Consider the following 15547-nt stretch of genomic DNA (forward strand, 5'->3'; position numbering starts at 1 on the left):
TTGGTCAGTCGTCGGGCTTGAACTCTGGGCCTGGGTGTTGTCCCTCAGCTCTTCAACTCAAGGCGAGTGCTCTACCACTTGAGCTACAGCGCCACTTCCTTAGCTAGAATTATAGGCCTGAACTGCCATGCTAAGCTATAATGATGACTTTACACATGATAGCTATAGGTCTGTAACATGCCAACATGCCATACCTTCATCATTGCTTCATTGATGAGGTTCTCACTGATGATGGTGGCAGTTCCCAAACTGGAGTTGGTGATCTTGGTGGCTGTTGTATTCATTGGTTTCACAGGCTGGAGTCTAAAGAAAAGGGAAAGAAGATTCTGAAACCTTCCTGTAACCACAAAATTGAGAACTGCCCATCTCAAAGATGGCAGCTGGCAAAATAGATGAGGGAGGAGAGAGTAGAATACACTTTGTTCACATCTGTCGTCCAGGATCCACTCCAATGTTTCAGCTCCTGTGGAACTGAAAGCAGACAGGACAAGGCTGCCACACACAAGCCAGCAAAGCACATCCTGGGCCAGGTATCTTGATGTTCTCATGAGCTTTTTGCCAGGTTAAGAAAATCAGGAGGGATTAAAGACAGACTTTAAGGCCTGGGGTGAAACTCAGTGGCAAGGCAAGTACCAAGCACACATGGGTCTTGGGTTTGATCCCAAACACATCCACCTAAAAGGACCTCAGAAAGTCTCTTGTATGTAAAGGTAACTATGGCCTGTCACTAGGACTCCAATGGGCTTGCAATTCAGAACAAGCACAACAGCTGCTCTTTGGACAGATTTCAACACCATGTGATTCTACTGCTCCATCTTGGCTTCTTCCTGACCCTCTTCAAGGAACATTTCTACAGTTGGAGGGCTCCAGAATCTGACTGGCTCCTAACTCTGCAGGATTCCTAAGCTATTTTTGAGAACTCCTACCATGATCTTGCTACTCATGCAGATGGTCTTCAGGTATTCCCACCACACGCCACAGCTTTTGTAAGACAGGCCCTCTCAGCCAGGTAGGCAGATTGGGGGCTCAGGAACTCGGTGGTTGGAAGCCAAGACCACTGCAGATAAAAGCAAAGAGTTACAAAGACAGTCTCCCCATCTCTCACCTGTGCTTGGCTGCCCCCGTTCCTGTGCTTGGCTGAGCTGAGACTGGATGTGTCTCTGAGGGTGAGACCCAGGCCTGAAGAAGCGGCTTCCTCTTGCCAAAATTGTCAACTTTAGCAGCGGAGCCCTCAGCTGTTGCTTGTTTTTGAGATTCTGCTGCAATGGTGTGGTGAGTGTGGGAATGTGGAGAGCTGGGGAAAGAATGTGTAGCAGGAAAGGTCTCAGAGAGGGAGGGGCTGGGTACAGGAGAGTCCAGAGATGAGCCAGCAGGCTGACTGGGCATCCCACTTTCCTTGGCCTTTGTTTCTTCACAAATATCAGAGTCTGGCAACTGCTCATCTACGTCAAGATGTGATTTATGAATTCCCAAAGCTACTGTCTGCTCTACAGAAGCTGCTTTGGAGGCTTGTAGCCTTAGGACAAGCAGATTCTCTGTGGAAGAAGACCCAGACACCCCACCATTCAGCCCCCCTGCCTCCGCAGGAAAGGGAGGGGACCCACCGAAGGATGGAGCTTCTACTTCTGGCACTCTTGGCTTTGCTGTCTCCCTCATACCTTCAACCTCATCTACTCTCTCATCATCTGAGGCCACTTCAGGAATGGAAGGAAGGGACAAGTTCAGATCAGTCATAGGGGGAGGTTTCACATCAGAGGCGGAGGGAAGACCACTCAGGGGATCAGACAATAGGCCTTCATGATCGCTGGCTTTGCTCTGATACTGAGCTGTGAGGGTATTATCCCCTTCGATCTGGAAAAGTAGGCTGCCTTTTACTGAGCTTGCTTCACTCGTGGGGTCTTGGGAGAAGCTCTCCTCATGAGAGGGGATGAGGCGCTGGTCTTCTGTGTCCACAGGCTCCTGCTCTGTGTCATCTGTGTGAGGAAGGCTGAGGGGCTCCATGCTAGATGTGGTTCCCGGGACAGCCTCCTCACAGGCCAGCTTCTGGGGATGCCTTTTGTCTTCTGCTCCTAATCCTGTGGGTTTCTCCACCTCCTCTTGTATAAAGAGCTGCTCAGAAAAGGACACACGCTTTTTTACTTTCTTTGGGGCCTCACTGGTGTTCAGATCCAGCTCTTCATGTTTCTGTGTCATGGTGTCCAATGGGAGGGCTACTTCTTCCACCCGAAGGGGAGATGCTAATTCTTTGACTGTAGGAGTCAATCTACCACCCCTAACTCTGTTCTCCCTCAAAGATCTAGACTGATTTCCAATGTCTGTATCTCCCTCAGCTACAGGCTTCTGGGAGAGACCTGTGATTGTGCCACTGCTGAGGAAAAGAGCAAATGGTGCTCTGTGAGCCTCTTCAGGGCAGTGGATACAGTCCTCTTGTTCTTGATAGGAAACCCTCAGAGCCTCTTGCTGCTCCTGAAGATGATTTCCTGATTCATCACTGCTAGCTTCCCTTACCAGGTCAGACTCACTGTTCCTGCTCCTTGGAGTATCTCCTGTTTTTTCCCACACTGCGATGGGTGTCTGTTTGCAAAGTGATCCCAACGCAGAGGAGCCAGTGTTTGGAACTGGTGCTGAACTCTCCTTTTGCCAGCCTGCTTTAAGGAGCAAAGGTGGTTCTTCAGAACTGATCTGGCCCTCGCCCGTGGGGGCCCAGTGTTCAATTGGAGTAGATGTAGAAATAGGAGCTGTAATGGGGGATGAGAAAGATGAGGAGACAGAGGGACTTTCAGAGGAGTCTGTCTCTGAACCATGTCCTAATTCAGAAAGGTCAAGTGTCTGACCAGAGCTAGGAAGAAGAGCAGAGGAAAGAAGAGGAGAGTTGAGGGAAGAAGGAAACCTGGCTTTGGATTGAGCCTCTGGAGACACTTCCAGTCTGCAAAAAGGACAAAATAAAATCTGCCGGTCAGTTGCAGATGCATTGTGAAAGACAAAAAAAACATGTAAAATTAAAATTTTTCTACGAGGGAGAGATTTTTAATGTATACTTGGGGTTATGTTAGAAAGTTAGGGAATACCCACCCTTAACATACAAAAAATATACTTTTCATTTCCCTAGGGCCTCACACATGCTAAGTACACACGCTGCAACTGAGCTATATATGCTCCCAGCATACAGAAAAGGTACCTTTATCACCAAGCACATTTGCCACACCAACATCTGCTGCAGTAGGAATGGAAAAATCCAGCTAAGGTAACAGCCAATAATTCCAGATTACTACTTCATTATGGCAGGACAAAAAAAGTTCATCTAAGTATATCAACATGAACTCCAAGAATTGAAAACAAGAGGTTCTTATTATGTCCTGTATGCAGTTATTTCTATTTTTTTTTCTGTTTTAGTTTTCTGTACCCTTGTCTTGGTTCTTTTTGTTTTGTTTTGTTTGATTTTTGTTTTGGTTGTAGAGCATGAACGCTGGGCCTGGGTGCTGTACCTCAGCTCTTTAGCTCAAGGCTAGCACCCTACCACTTGAGCCACAATGCCACTTCTGGTTTTCTAGTAGTTAATTGGAGATAAGAATCTCAAGGATTTTCCTGCCTAGTCTGGCTTTGAACTGTGATCCTCAGATCTCAGCCTCCTGAGTAGCTAGGATTACAGGCATGAGCCACCGGCGCCTGGCTGTACCTTTTGTCTTGTATATAAATTTATTCAATCCATGGAAGGGAAAGGGAATCACAGAAACAGCAGGGCAAAAGATGAACTAATGCAACAATGATACTCACTTGACACAATGTTGGAAATGAACTATACAAGTTGGGGGAGAGGGGAGTAGAGAGGGGTAAACAGGAGACAATGAGAAGAGTAATAGTTTTTAAAAAGAAATGTACTCGTTACCTTACTTATGTAACTGCAAGCCCCTGTTCATCACTTTTACAATAAAGATACTAAAAATAAAAAAAAAATTTTTTTTGCTTATGTGGTGCTGAGGAATCGAACCCAGGGCCTCATGCATACAAGGCAAGCGCTCTACCACTGAGCCACCTTCCCAGCCCTAAAAAGAAAAATTTTTATAAATTTAAAGTTCATCTAAAAACACAAGGCAACAGGTCTGGATTTCAAAGAGAAAAGACATGTGTGCATGCGTGTGTGTCCAAGGAAAGTAGATCTCCAAAAAAAGGTTGGATTTCCCAGACTACAGAAACACTGAGCATGAATTCACGTGTCACCTGAGAAAGCAGAAGGCTATCCAGGCTCACAAAGGTTTTGAGATCCAGGCACAGAGGAGACACAGAAAGCTATCACAGGCACACTCAAAGGTCATTCATGCCAGCAAAGCAATGACACTGTGCAATCAAAGACAGCATCTTCCTCAAGGGAAACGCTCACAACCCCAGCCTTGCATTCTAATTCAGAATTGGCTCTTATTGGCTTACTGAGAACAAGCCACACCTACTGGGTGGTAGCTTTGCGCTGGGAAACATGCTGCCTTCATGCAGCCTAGGCAAGCCCAGGCTGGTCCTCAGTAGGGACTAGAGAAAACAGCAAACCTTTGGCAAACCTTTGTGCCATCATGGGACAGGCCAGGTTTGCTCTAGTAGAAAGAGGCCTTCCTTCTAAGTCCCACAGAGAAAAGGGGCAAGCCCGGTGTGAGAAGAGTCAAGACTCACCGAGGCTTCACAGCTTTGGTCTGCGGAACCCTCGCAGAAGGAATGGGTGGCTTTGGTTCACACGTGGTCTCCTGTCCCACTTCTGGCTCTGAGATCTGCACGTCTTCAAAGGGATTGAGGGAATTGCCCTGTCTGGAAGTAACATCTGCAGCAACTTTCTCCGACCTTCTCACCGGGTCTTCCTCCTTGGGCTGGGCTTCTGCAAGCATGCCTTCCTTCTCCTTGGAGGGGACAGCATGAGGGCTTTCACTTTCACTGCCCTTCACTACATCCTTCTTTCCTGTCACCAGAGAAAGCAAAGAGGATTTCTTGCTCTCTGGTTTTTTGCTATCTTTGGTTTCTCTGACAACCTCCAAGTTCACTGGAGCCATGTTTTCCCTAATGTCCCCACTGGCCAGAGGACGGTAGGATGGCAGAGACATGGACTTCAGCGAGTCCGTGGACTTTGGAGAGCCCTTGGTGGAGGTCTCAGACAGCCGCCTGTCGGAAGAGGTGCTGTCACCTTCCCCAGCCTCCTTCCAAGACCGAATGGCAAGGTTTTCAGTGGAGGAGAACAAATGCTTCTTCCGGAAGCCCTGGGGTGATGGGGAATTAGATGGACTGCTGTCCTTGGTTTCACTCTTGGCCTCTGGTTGCTCCAGGTAAACATGGTTCCCATTGATACAGATGTTAGAGCGGGAAAGGAAGTCGTTCTTGGACCGAAGGCCCCCAAGAAAGGACAACCCTTCTTTCTTGGGAAGGCTGAAGTTGATTTGGTTCAGTTGTTTCGGATCCGCACTCACTGCTCTCTTTTGGGACGTGACTAGGAAGGAATGCAGAGAGGGGACAGAGAATTAAATGGTTGGGGACTGAAGATGTGGCACATTGGTAAAGTCCTTGCCTAGGATACCTAAAGCCTTGGGTTTGAGTCCCAGTAAAAAAGGAAAGGGTGAATAAAAGAATAAAATGAGTGATTTACAATGGGCAGACATTTGTCAGTTGCTGGATACAGTTTTGTTAAAAAATGAAAAAGGGCAGCCTTTTTCAAACAGCAGAAATTTAGTCATTGAAATTAAAATTCAAGGCCAAGTATAATGGTAATTCCAGTAGAATTGTGACTTGAGGCCAGTCTGGACTTCACAAGGAGACCTGGTCCCCAAAATAAGTTAAGCTGGGTGCTGGTGGTTGACACCTATAATCCTAGCAACTCAGGAAGCTGAGGTCTGAGGATCATGGTTTGAAGCCAGCCTGGACAGGAAAGTCTGGGAGAGTCTTATCTCCATTTAATCATCAAAAAGCCACTAGTATCCAGGCGCTAGTGGCTCATGCTTATAATCCTAGCTACTTAGGAGGCTGAGATCTAAGGATTATAGTACAAAGCTAGCCTGAGCAGGAAAGTCTGTGAGACTCTTATCTCCAATTAGCCACCAGAAAACGAGAAGTGGTGTTGTGGCTTAAAGTGGTAGAGCACCAGACTTGAGTAAAAAAGCTCAGAAATAGCACCCAGGCCTTGAGTTCAAGCCCTACAGCCAACTAAAACAAAAAAAGCCAGAAGTAGATCTGTGACTCAAGTAGTAGAGTGCTAGCCTTGAGCAAAAAGGCAGGACACCCAGACCCTGAGTTCCAAGTCTTAGGACTGACGCATACACACACACACACACACACACACACACAAGAAAAGAAAAACAATTAGTTCAAGAAATTGAAATTCAAATACAAAATGCAAATATGAATATTAAAGTAAGTTAAATAAAATTCAAATATACACAATTAATTCTGTGTTAAGGGAACAGGATTTCCTGAGCTTCCATTAAGGATATATCTCAGTGTTTTAAGCCCATAACAGAGCTCAGTAACTACTGAATGAATTAATGAAATAGAATTACAAGTTTCCATATTTTGTTTTTTCATTTGTTTAGTTTTCTTGTGTGTGTGTGTGCGCGCGCGTGCGCACATGCACATGTGCATGTATGTGTGCCAGTCCTGGGGTTTGAACTCAGGGCCTGAGTGTTGTCTCTTAGCCCTTTTGTTCAAGTCTAGCACTCTACCACTTGAGTCATAGCTCCACTTCCAACTTTTTGTTGATTAATTGGAGATTTGAGTCTCATACACTTTTCTGCCCAAACTGGCTTCAAACCATGATCCTCAGATCTCAGCCTTCTGAGAAGCTAAGATTACAGGTGTGAGCTACTAATGCCCAGCTCTTTGGTTGTTTTTTTCTTGGCTTCTCTTTTAGCTCACAGGTGTCACTCTACTACTTGAACCACAACTCCACTTCTGGCCTTTTACTGGTTAACTGGTTAACTGGAGATAATAGTCTCAGATTTATCTATTCAGGCTGGTTTCAAACTGAGATCCTCAGATCTCTACCTCCTATGTAGGTAGGATTGTAGATATGAGCCACCAGCACCTGGTGACTCCATGGCTTTACCTTAAAAACAAAACAACATAAAAAAATAAAAGCAAAACCTGAACATAAAGAACTCATTCTATGAGCTCCAAACTGATGCAGAGCCAGATATTTTGAAGGCATTTACACATTCTTAGAAACCACAGTACTTAGAAATAAAGATGGCTCTCAACCAAAACTGACATCACCACCATCTCTATTACTACCACCAACACCACCACTATCAGTGCAAGAACTAAAATGCTGAGTTAAAGTCTTTTCTCTGCCCATCTGATACTGCAAGGGAGGCCAAGGTGGAAATGAAAAGAGAAGCCAAATGAGAAGCAGCAGCAGGGACTTACTGTCTGAGGCGGAGGAGGACTCGTCTTCATTGTCATCATCCTCCCACTGAGACTGGAAGTCTCCAGGCCGAAGTAGCACTTTGTCTGGCTTTGAAGTAGGCAGGACAGACATAGACTGGGAAAGCGGTGTTTTCTGCAAATTCGATTTGGAAAACAAAGTCTTGATCTTTGATTTCTTTTTCTTGTCTTTTGAAAAAGATTCATCATCACTGTCTATGGAGGGTGTCACACTGGGGACAATGGCAGAGGCCGTATCAGACATACTATCCTTATTCTTCCCTTTGATCTTGTCTTTCAGTTTTCCAAATGGGTTCCGAGGTTTGTCTTTCATTGAGAGGTCAAACATGCTAGCAGTCATGTTGTTTCTCATGAACTGGATATCCACCTCAATTTCTCCACGCTCTTTGTCCTTCTTTCCTGGCTTGGATCTTAAGGTATACCACCTAAAGGGAAGAGAGGCTGAGAGGTTACCTTTGGGCGCAAGAGTTTACAACAGTGCTTATGGTCCCCATTAACGGGTTTCTCCTCTTGGCTCCGCCAACCTCTTCAACAAATGCATTCTTAGGCTTTCTCTTTGGTGAAATGGGTGCTGAGGGCAAAATTTGTACCTTTATTTCTTTATTGATTTTTGTGTGCTGGTGATGAACCCAGGGCCTTAAGCATGCTAAGCTGGAGCTATACCTCCAGCCCTTATAATCATCTAAAATCCTGATCCATTAAAAGCTATTTCTAAAACTAAAAAGCTGAGCACAGTGGGTCACACTTATAATCTCAACTAAATTGGATTCTGAAACAGAGGGTCACTTGAGTATAGAAATTTCAGGCCAGCCTAAGCAACAGAGTAAGACCCTGTCAAAATTAATTAATTAATTAATATAAAAGGCTGGACTGGGAGTCAGTGGCTCCCACCTATAATTCTAACTACTCAGGAGGCTGAGATCTGAGGGTAACAGTTCAAAGTCAGCTAGGTAGGAAGTAGAGCTGTGGCTCTAGTGGTAGAGCACTAGCCTTGAGAAAAATTAACATAGTAAAAATAGTAATTCTGCCCACGGCAATATGCAAATTCACTGCAATACCCATTAAAAATCCCAACAACTTTCTTCAAGTAAATACAGAAACCAATCCAAAAATTCATATGGAATAATAATAAAAGACCCAGACAATCCTTAGCAGGAAGAACAGTGGTAGAAAAATATCAGTACCAAACTTCAAGCTTTATTACAAAACCATAGTAATAAAAGTAGCTTGATACTGGCACAAGAATAGGCCTGAGGACTAATGGCACAGAATAGAAGAGCCAGAAAAAAGCTCACAAATATACAGCCACCTAATATTTGATAAGGGAGCCAAAAACACAGGTTGGAAAAAAGACAGCCTCTTCAACAAGTGGTGCTGGCAAAATTGGATATCTGCATGCAGAAAACTGAAGCTAGATACCCATATATCCCCTTGCATCAGAATCAACTCTAAATGGATCAAAGACCTCAATGTAAGGTCAGATACTGTGAAGATATTATAGGAGGGGCTGGGAAGGTGGCTCAGTGGTACAGTGCTTGCCTTGCATGCATGAGGCCCTGGGTTGGGTTGGATTCCTCAGCACCACATAAGCAGAAAAAGCCAGAAGTGGCACTGTGGCTCAAGTGGTAGAGCGCTAGCCTTGAGCTGAAGAGCTGAGGGACAATGCCCAGGTCCAGATTTCAGGTCCCATGACCGACCAAAAAAAAAAAGAAAAGAAAAAGAAAAAAATATTACAGGAAGAGGTAGGGAACCCTAAAGCTTCTAGGCACAGAGGGAAACTTCCTGAACAAAATCACAGAATCCCAACATATCAAAGAAAGGCTGGATGCGTGGGATTGTATCAAACCGAAAAGCCTCTGCTTAACAAAGGACATAGCTAGCAAGATAAGTAGAAAGCCCACAGACTGAAAGAAAATCTTCACTAGCTATACATCTGACAAGGGCCTCATATCCAAAATACACTTAGAGCTCAAAAAATTAACTCCCCCCCCAAAAATAAACCCTCAAAAACACAATAATCCAGTCAATAAATAGGCTAAAGACCTAAAGAGAGACTTCTCCGGAAGAAAAAAGAATGGTTAATAGACACTTGAAGAAGTGTTCAACATCTCTGCCCATAAAAGATATGCAAATCAAAACAACATTGAGATTTCACCTTACTTCAGTTAGAATAGCCATTTTCAGGAAAATCAACAATAACAAATGTTGGTGGGGATATAGCCAAAAGAGAACCTTATTACACTGTTGGTATGAACGTAAATTTGTTCAACCACTCTGAAAAGCAGTATGGAGGTTCCCTAAAAGAGGAAACAAGAGCTTTCCTATGACCTGGCAATTCCACTCCTGGACATTTATCCAATGGATCACAAACCAGGCCAAAGTAAAGCCACCAGCACAACCATGTTTCTTGCAGCATTGTTCACCATAGCCAAGATATGGAATCAACCTAGATGGCCCTCAGTGGACAAATGGATCAAGAAAATTTGTATGTGTGTGTGTGTGTGTGTGTGCATACAATAGAGTTCTACTCATCCATCAGAAAGAATAATATTGTACCATTCATTTGTAAGGAAATACACTTGGAAAAAATTATATTAAGTGAAGTAAGCCAGAGCCAAGGAAATATAGGCTACATGGTTTCCCTTATTTGTGGTAACTAGAATGTGCTTATAAATCTACAAGTAAACACACTGAATGACCAAAACAAATGCATAAAACTGGGACATGATAAATTATATAGGACCCTAATCATTAACATTCAGAGGCCCAAGGAAGCCAAGCATAGTAGTAGGCAAAGGCTCAATAGCTATGGACAGATGATCATATAAAATAATAGTTTATGAAATGAACTCCAAGAAAAGGAAACAAGAGACACTCTTTAGTTGCTATTGTTGTTGTTTTCATTCTCTTCTTTTGTAATGTTAGTTGGTTTGCATTGGAAAAGTAAGGGAAGGCACATAAAAGGTGGAACAAAGATGAACAGATTCAACAGTGATACTCACCCAGACACTATGTAGAAAATGACTGGATATCTTTTTCTTTTTTTTTTTGTCGGTCGTGGGGCTTGAACTCTGGGCCTGGGCACTGTCCCTCAGCTCTTCAGCTCAAGGTGAGCGCTCTACCACTTGAGCTACAGCGCCACTTCCGGTTTTCTGGTGGTCTATTGGAGATAGGAGTCCCACAGTCTCTCCTGCCCGGGCTGGCTTTGAACCGCGATCCTCAGATCTCAGCCTCCTGAGTAGCTAGGATTACAGGCGTGAGCCACCAGCGCCCGGCTTATGACTGGATATCTTATGGGTGGGGAGTGGAGGGAAAGATTGGGAGCCACAGAAAAGGAAAAATGGTTCAAAAGGAATTGTACTGATTGTACCTGAGTCATGTAACTGTAACTGTAACCCCTTTGTATATCAACTACACAAAAACAATTTTTTTAAGTAAAAAAAAAAAATGCTCAGGGACAGCTCCCAGGCTCTGAGTTCATGCCCCAAGACTACACTAAATAAATAAATCAATAAATATTAAAAAGCTGGGCAGGGCAGGATGACACACAACTATAATCCTAGATACTTGGAAGGTAAAGGCAGTAGATTCACAAGTTTGAGGCCAGTCTCAGCAAAAGTTACTAAGACATTTTCTCAAAAACAAAAATGGCTAGCAGTGTAGCTCTGTGCTATAGCTTTTGTCTACTAGGTACAAGGCCTTGGGTTCTATTCTCAGTACTACAAAAGGCTAAAAGTAAAAGAGTTCTATTTTACCATAATTTGGTGTGGGGGGGAGGGGGAAGAAACTAGAAAGAAGGTAGTATACTTTGGCTTACTATTATAAAAAAAAAAAGAACATTTCAAATATCATCCAAGTATTTCACTTAATCACTTAACAAACTACCTCAAGATATGGTAAATGACATTATAGCAGCCCCACTCAGATGACAAGAAAACTTCAGGAAAAGCAATCTCCTTGGCATCCATTTTCCAGCTGGAAACTCAACACCTTTGGTGAACCATGAGGCCTAGCTGCCAACAGAACCATTAAGGGACAGCCAAGACCAAATAACCTGGCCTAACAAGGGCCATCCACAGGTCACCTTGCAAATGGAGAACCTTACATTCTGATGTTTTTTTTCAGTGACCTATTTAAGAACCAATGGCAATGGGCTTTAAGGAAATGATGGTTTTGTCCAAATGAATATAACTTCCTCTCTCACTTTCAGCTGCAGCAGGCTCAAAGGGCAGATTGCAGGCCCCAGTATTTGGCTTGTTCTATACAAAAATGCAAGGGACAGAGGGAAGTGGAAAGCTAACACTTGACCAGCACTGACAGCATACCAGGTACAGTATGCACTGAACAGACAACCTCCTGTAAGTCTCACAAGAATAACACAATGTGGATATTATGCCCACTTCCCCAATGAGGAAATCAGAGTTCACAAAGTGGCTCATTGGTACAAAATCCCATGGCTAGTATGAAGACGGCTAGGATTCTAAATCCTTTCTGCATTTTTCCAAAGCTCTTCTTTCTCCTCACCAAGGCTTCTACTTTAAATCCTCTCCTAATCCATCTTTTGTAGCAGAGAAAAGGGAGAAGTCTCAAATTTCAACTCTTTTTGAAGAAGCTTAAGATTTGTGTGTATATTCACATGGTTTTTGTTTTGTTTGTGCTGCTACTGGAGCTTGAACTTTAGCTATTTTGCTCAAAGCTGTCTTTTTGGTGGCTAATAGGAGATAAGAGTCTCAGACTTTCCTGGCTAAGCTCTTAGAACCATGATACTCAGATCTCAGCCTCCAGAGTTGCTAGGATTACAGGTCTGTGATACTGGAGCATGGCTCAAATTTTTGTTTTGCTCTTCAGGGTATGGGATTCAGGGCCTTGAGCATGCTAGTCAAGTGCTCTACCACCTCTAGCTTATAAGCTTAATTTAAATGGCCCTCAGTAAGGAAAGAAGTTGAAAACCCCATTATAACTGCTATCAATAATAAATCATATGACTATATAAAGCCTAATACACTATCTTTAAAAAGTTAAAGTAAAGTAGGGCACCGGTGGCTCATGCCTAGCTACTCAGGAGGCTGAGATCTGAGAATCGTGGTTTAAAGCCAGATGTGGCAGGAACATCCTTAACTACCAGAAAACCAGAGGTGGTGCTGTGGTTCAAGTGGTAGAGTACTTGCCTTGAGCTGAAGCGCTGAGGGACAGCACCCAGGTCCAGAGTTCAAGCCCCACAACCACCATACCGCCATACTGCCATACTGACATACATACATACATACATACATACATAAATGTAAAGTGACGAAATACAGCCAAGATGTGAGCTACTATTTTGAACCTTTTATTTTGAAGCTTTTATGAGAAAGAAGAGAGAAAAGTATTCAGTATTAGCAGATACAAGGTCTTTGGAGCCAATTTCTCTCAGCAATCAGCCTTGTGTTTTCTAGGACCTGGCCTGGAATACTTTGCATATTTGTCATTTAGATGTTGAGAGGATTATTTGTATTTTTCTCCTCTGGTGGTCATGTGGTTCACAGTAGCTTGGTGATGAAGGGGGTTTGGCTTTTGTAAACACCAGTTGTAGGCCCCTGAAAAGGAGATAGGCCACAGGGAACAGAGGCCTCACATCCTCCACCCAGGGAGGAGGGGCTGCAGGGCTTCCCCACCAGCCCTGCCCCACCGGCTTCTGCCAGCCCTTCTCCCCAGAGATGAAACTACACAGTTCTTCTAAGAATGCCACTTGACCACTTCGGGAACCAGGTCTGTCTTTCTAAAAGTTATAGGGCCAGTGTCTCTTTTGAGCAAACCTACCATCAAGCCCAGAATCTTGCCTTGGAGCTAGTTTTGCCATATGCTTTGTTGGGCACTAAAGTGGGATTTATTTTCTTTTGTTTTAATTATCTAAGAGAGAGAAAGAGAGGCTCTGTGTGTGTGTGTGTGTGTGTGTGTGTGTGTGTGTGTGTGTAATGCATGTGCATACAAGTCGATACTGGGGCTTGAACTCAGGGCCTAGGCACTGTCCTTTTCTTTTTTTCACCTCAAGGTTAACTTGAACCATAACTCTACTGCTAGCTTTTTGGAGAGTATCATGGACTTTCCCGGCCAGGGTGGGTTTGAACACTGATCCTTAGATCTTAACTTCCTCAAAAGCTAAGATTAAGGCATGGACCCAAGGGGATTCAATTTGTAAGTACAATGCATCATGACCAATGCCACCCCTTCCATCATTCTCCACTATCTCTCCCAACCTCACCCATAAGGTGAAATTAAATTAGAAAGCTTCCAGGACCACTAAGAGGTTCAACCAGAAACTCAACCAGTTCTTTCTGTCAATTGTCCCAAGCAAACCTAAAACCAAACACCAAGCAGCCAAGTATAGCTATAGTGGTTGTGAGGATGGCAAAACAGACCAGGAGTCATAGGCAGATGGGCATTCCAGGAAGTCATTCAACTTAAACTCTGTGTTGGATTCATTAAAGATGGATAGGGAAAGACAGGCTAAGTGACAGATGTCTGTCACACACACAACTGCAGAAGACAAGTGTAGGCCACTGTCCATGAATGTATCACCCTAGAAATCCCAAATCAACAGCAGGTTGTAGGTTTCACATTAATCCATTCAGGAGGCTGGGAAGGTGGCTCAGTGGTAGAGTGCTTGCCTTGCATGCACGAGGCCCCAGGTTCGATTCCTCAGCACCACATACGCAGAGAAAGCTGGAAGTAGCACCTTGGCTCAAGTGGTAGAGCGCTAGCCTTAAGCTGAAGAGCTCAGGGTCAGAGCCTAGGCGCAGGCCCACAGTTCAGACCCCACAACCGACAGAAAAAAAAAAAAAAAAGATCCTTTCAGTTTCTCAGTGTCTCTGTGTCTTCCAGTTCACATAAGAAGAGCAATTTATAAATAATGCAGTCACAGCATGGCTACCCAGCATATGGTGGCAGCATGGGCGTGCCCGGCACTCCTTTCACACAGACCCACAAAGCTTGACTTATCTCAGAAATCAAGGCTGGGTTCATTTTCCTGTCCAAAGGGCAGAGTACAGAAAGAAAGGTATAATCGAAAGATAACAAGTTTATTTTTAAGCCTATAATCTGAAAGAAAAAAAAAACCTTCAATCCATCTCTCCTCCCCCCTCAAAAAAAAAAAACCTAATTAAATGGTCCTTTCTATAAATCAGTATTTTTTTTTAACTTATACTTAAAACCCAGCCTTTTGGGCTGGGAAGGTGGCTCAGTGGTAGAGCGCTTGCCTTGCATGCCTGAGGCCCTGAGTTCGATTCCTCAGCACCACATAAGCAAAAAGAAAAAAGCCGGCAGTGGCGCTGTGGCTCAAGTGATAGAGCACTAGCCTTGAGCTGAAGAGCTGAGGGACAGCGCCCAGGCCCAGAGTTCGGCCCCACAACTGGACCCAAAAAACAAAAAAAAACCAGCCTTTTGCTCCTCAAGTATGGGTGGCTTAGGCCTGTAATCCTAGCTATTGAGGGCACCAAGATCTGAACTGGTTTAAAGCCAGCCTAAACAGGAAATTTCCATTTATCTCCAATTAACCAGAAAAAAAAAGCTGGAAGTGGAGCTGTTGCATACTTGATAGAGCACTGGCCTTCAACAAAAAAGCTTACGGACAGTACCCAGGCCCTGAGTTAAAAAAAAAAAAAATTATAAAGATCTTTGAACATACAAAATTGACAGGTGATTTATGTCTTTTTTGGGGTCTTGCTGGGGATGAAACTCAGGCCCTGTGAGTGCTAGCTGAGTATACACTCTAACCCTGAGCCCTACCTTCTGCCCCATAACCTTCTGTTAAAGTAATAACAGGTATAGGGTAAAAATTGCAACCACACAGAATGAACTATTCATTCCTTTGGCCCCTCAGTCCTCTTCGCAGAGGTAATTGTTGTTATCAACTCTATATTCTCCCAAGTAACAGTCTTGGCATATACAAGCAAAACTGTGTCATCCAAATGGCCTACTCTATTGCTGTCATTTGTGTTGATTTAGGGGGCAATGGGAAGACAAGGCAATAGCTAAAAATACACAGAAAGTCATTTACATTTTTTACATTTTTTTATACTTTCAAAGAGAGTAATAGGGCTGAGAATAGGGAGAGAAATAGGGCCCAGCTCAAGTGGTAGAGGACTTGTCTAGCAAGCTCAAG

The 15547-nt window shown here is 43.9% G+C and overlaps 1 protein-coding gene across 2 annotated transcripts in view; it reads right to left on the reverse strand.

The window, feature by feature from the left end:
• Window positions 1–15547, reverse strand: part of Rab11fip1 (RAB11 family interacting protein 1 (class I)) — a 37235-nt gene that overhangs the window by 10837 nt on the left and 10851 nt on the right. Inside the window, exons 2-5 of one of the 2 annotated variants that reach the window (XM_013026769.1) lie at window positions 7390–7832; window positions 4660–5461; window positions 1106–2926; window positions 195–303 (exon numbers count right to left, since the gene is read on the reverse strand). In XM_013026769.1, coding sequence (XP_012882223.1) covers window positions 195–303; window positions 1106–2926; window positions 4660–5461; window positions 7390–7832 — 3175 coding nt within the window. The remainder of the gene's footprint in view (window positions 1–194; window positions 304–1105; window positions 2927–4659; window positions 5462–7389; window positions 7833–15547) is intronic. The other variant, XM_013026776.1, reaches the window with a different exon arrangement.

Source organism: Dipodomys ordii, unplaced genomic scaffold (genome assembly GCF_000151885.1).
Source record: "Dipodomys ordii isolate 6190 unplaced genomic scaffold, Dord_2.0 Scaffold4, whole genome shotgun sequence".
Classification (NCBI taxonomy): Eukaryota; Metazoa; Chordata; class Mammalia; order Rodentia; family Heteromyidae; genus Dipodomys; species Dipodomys ordii.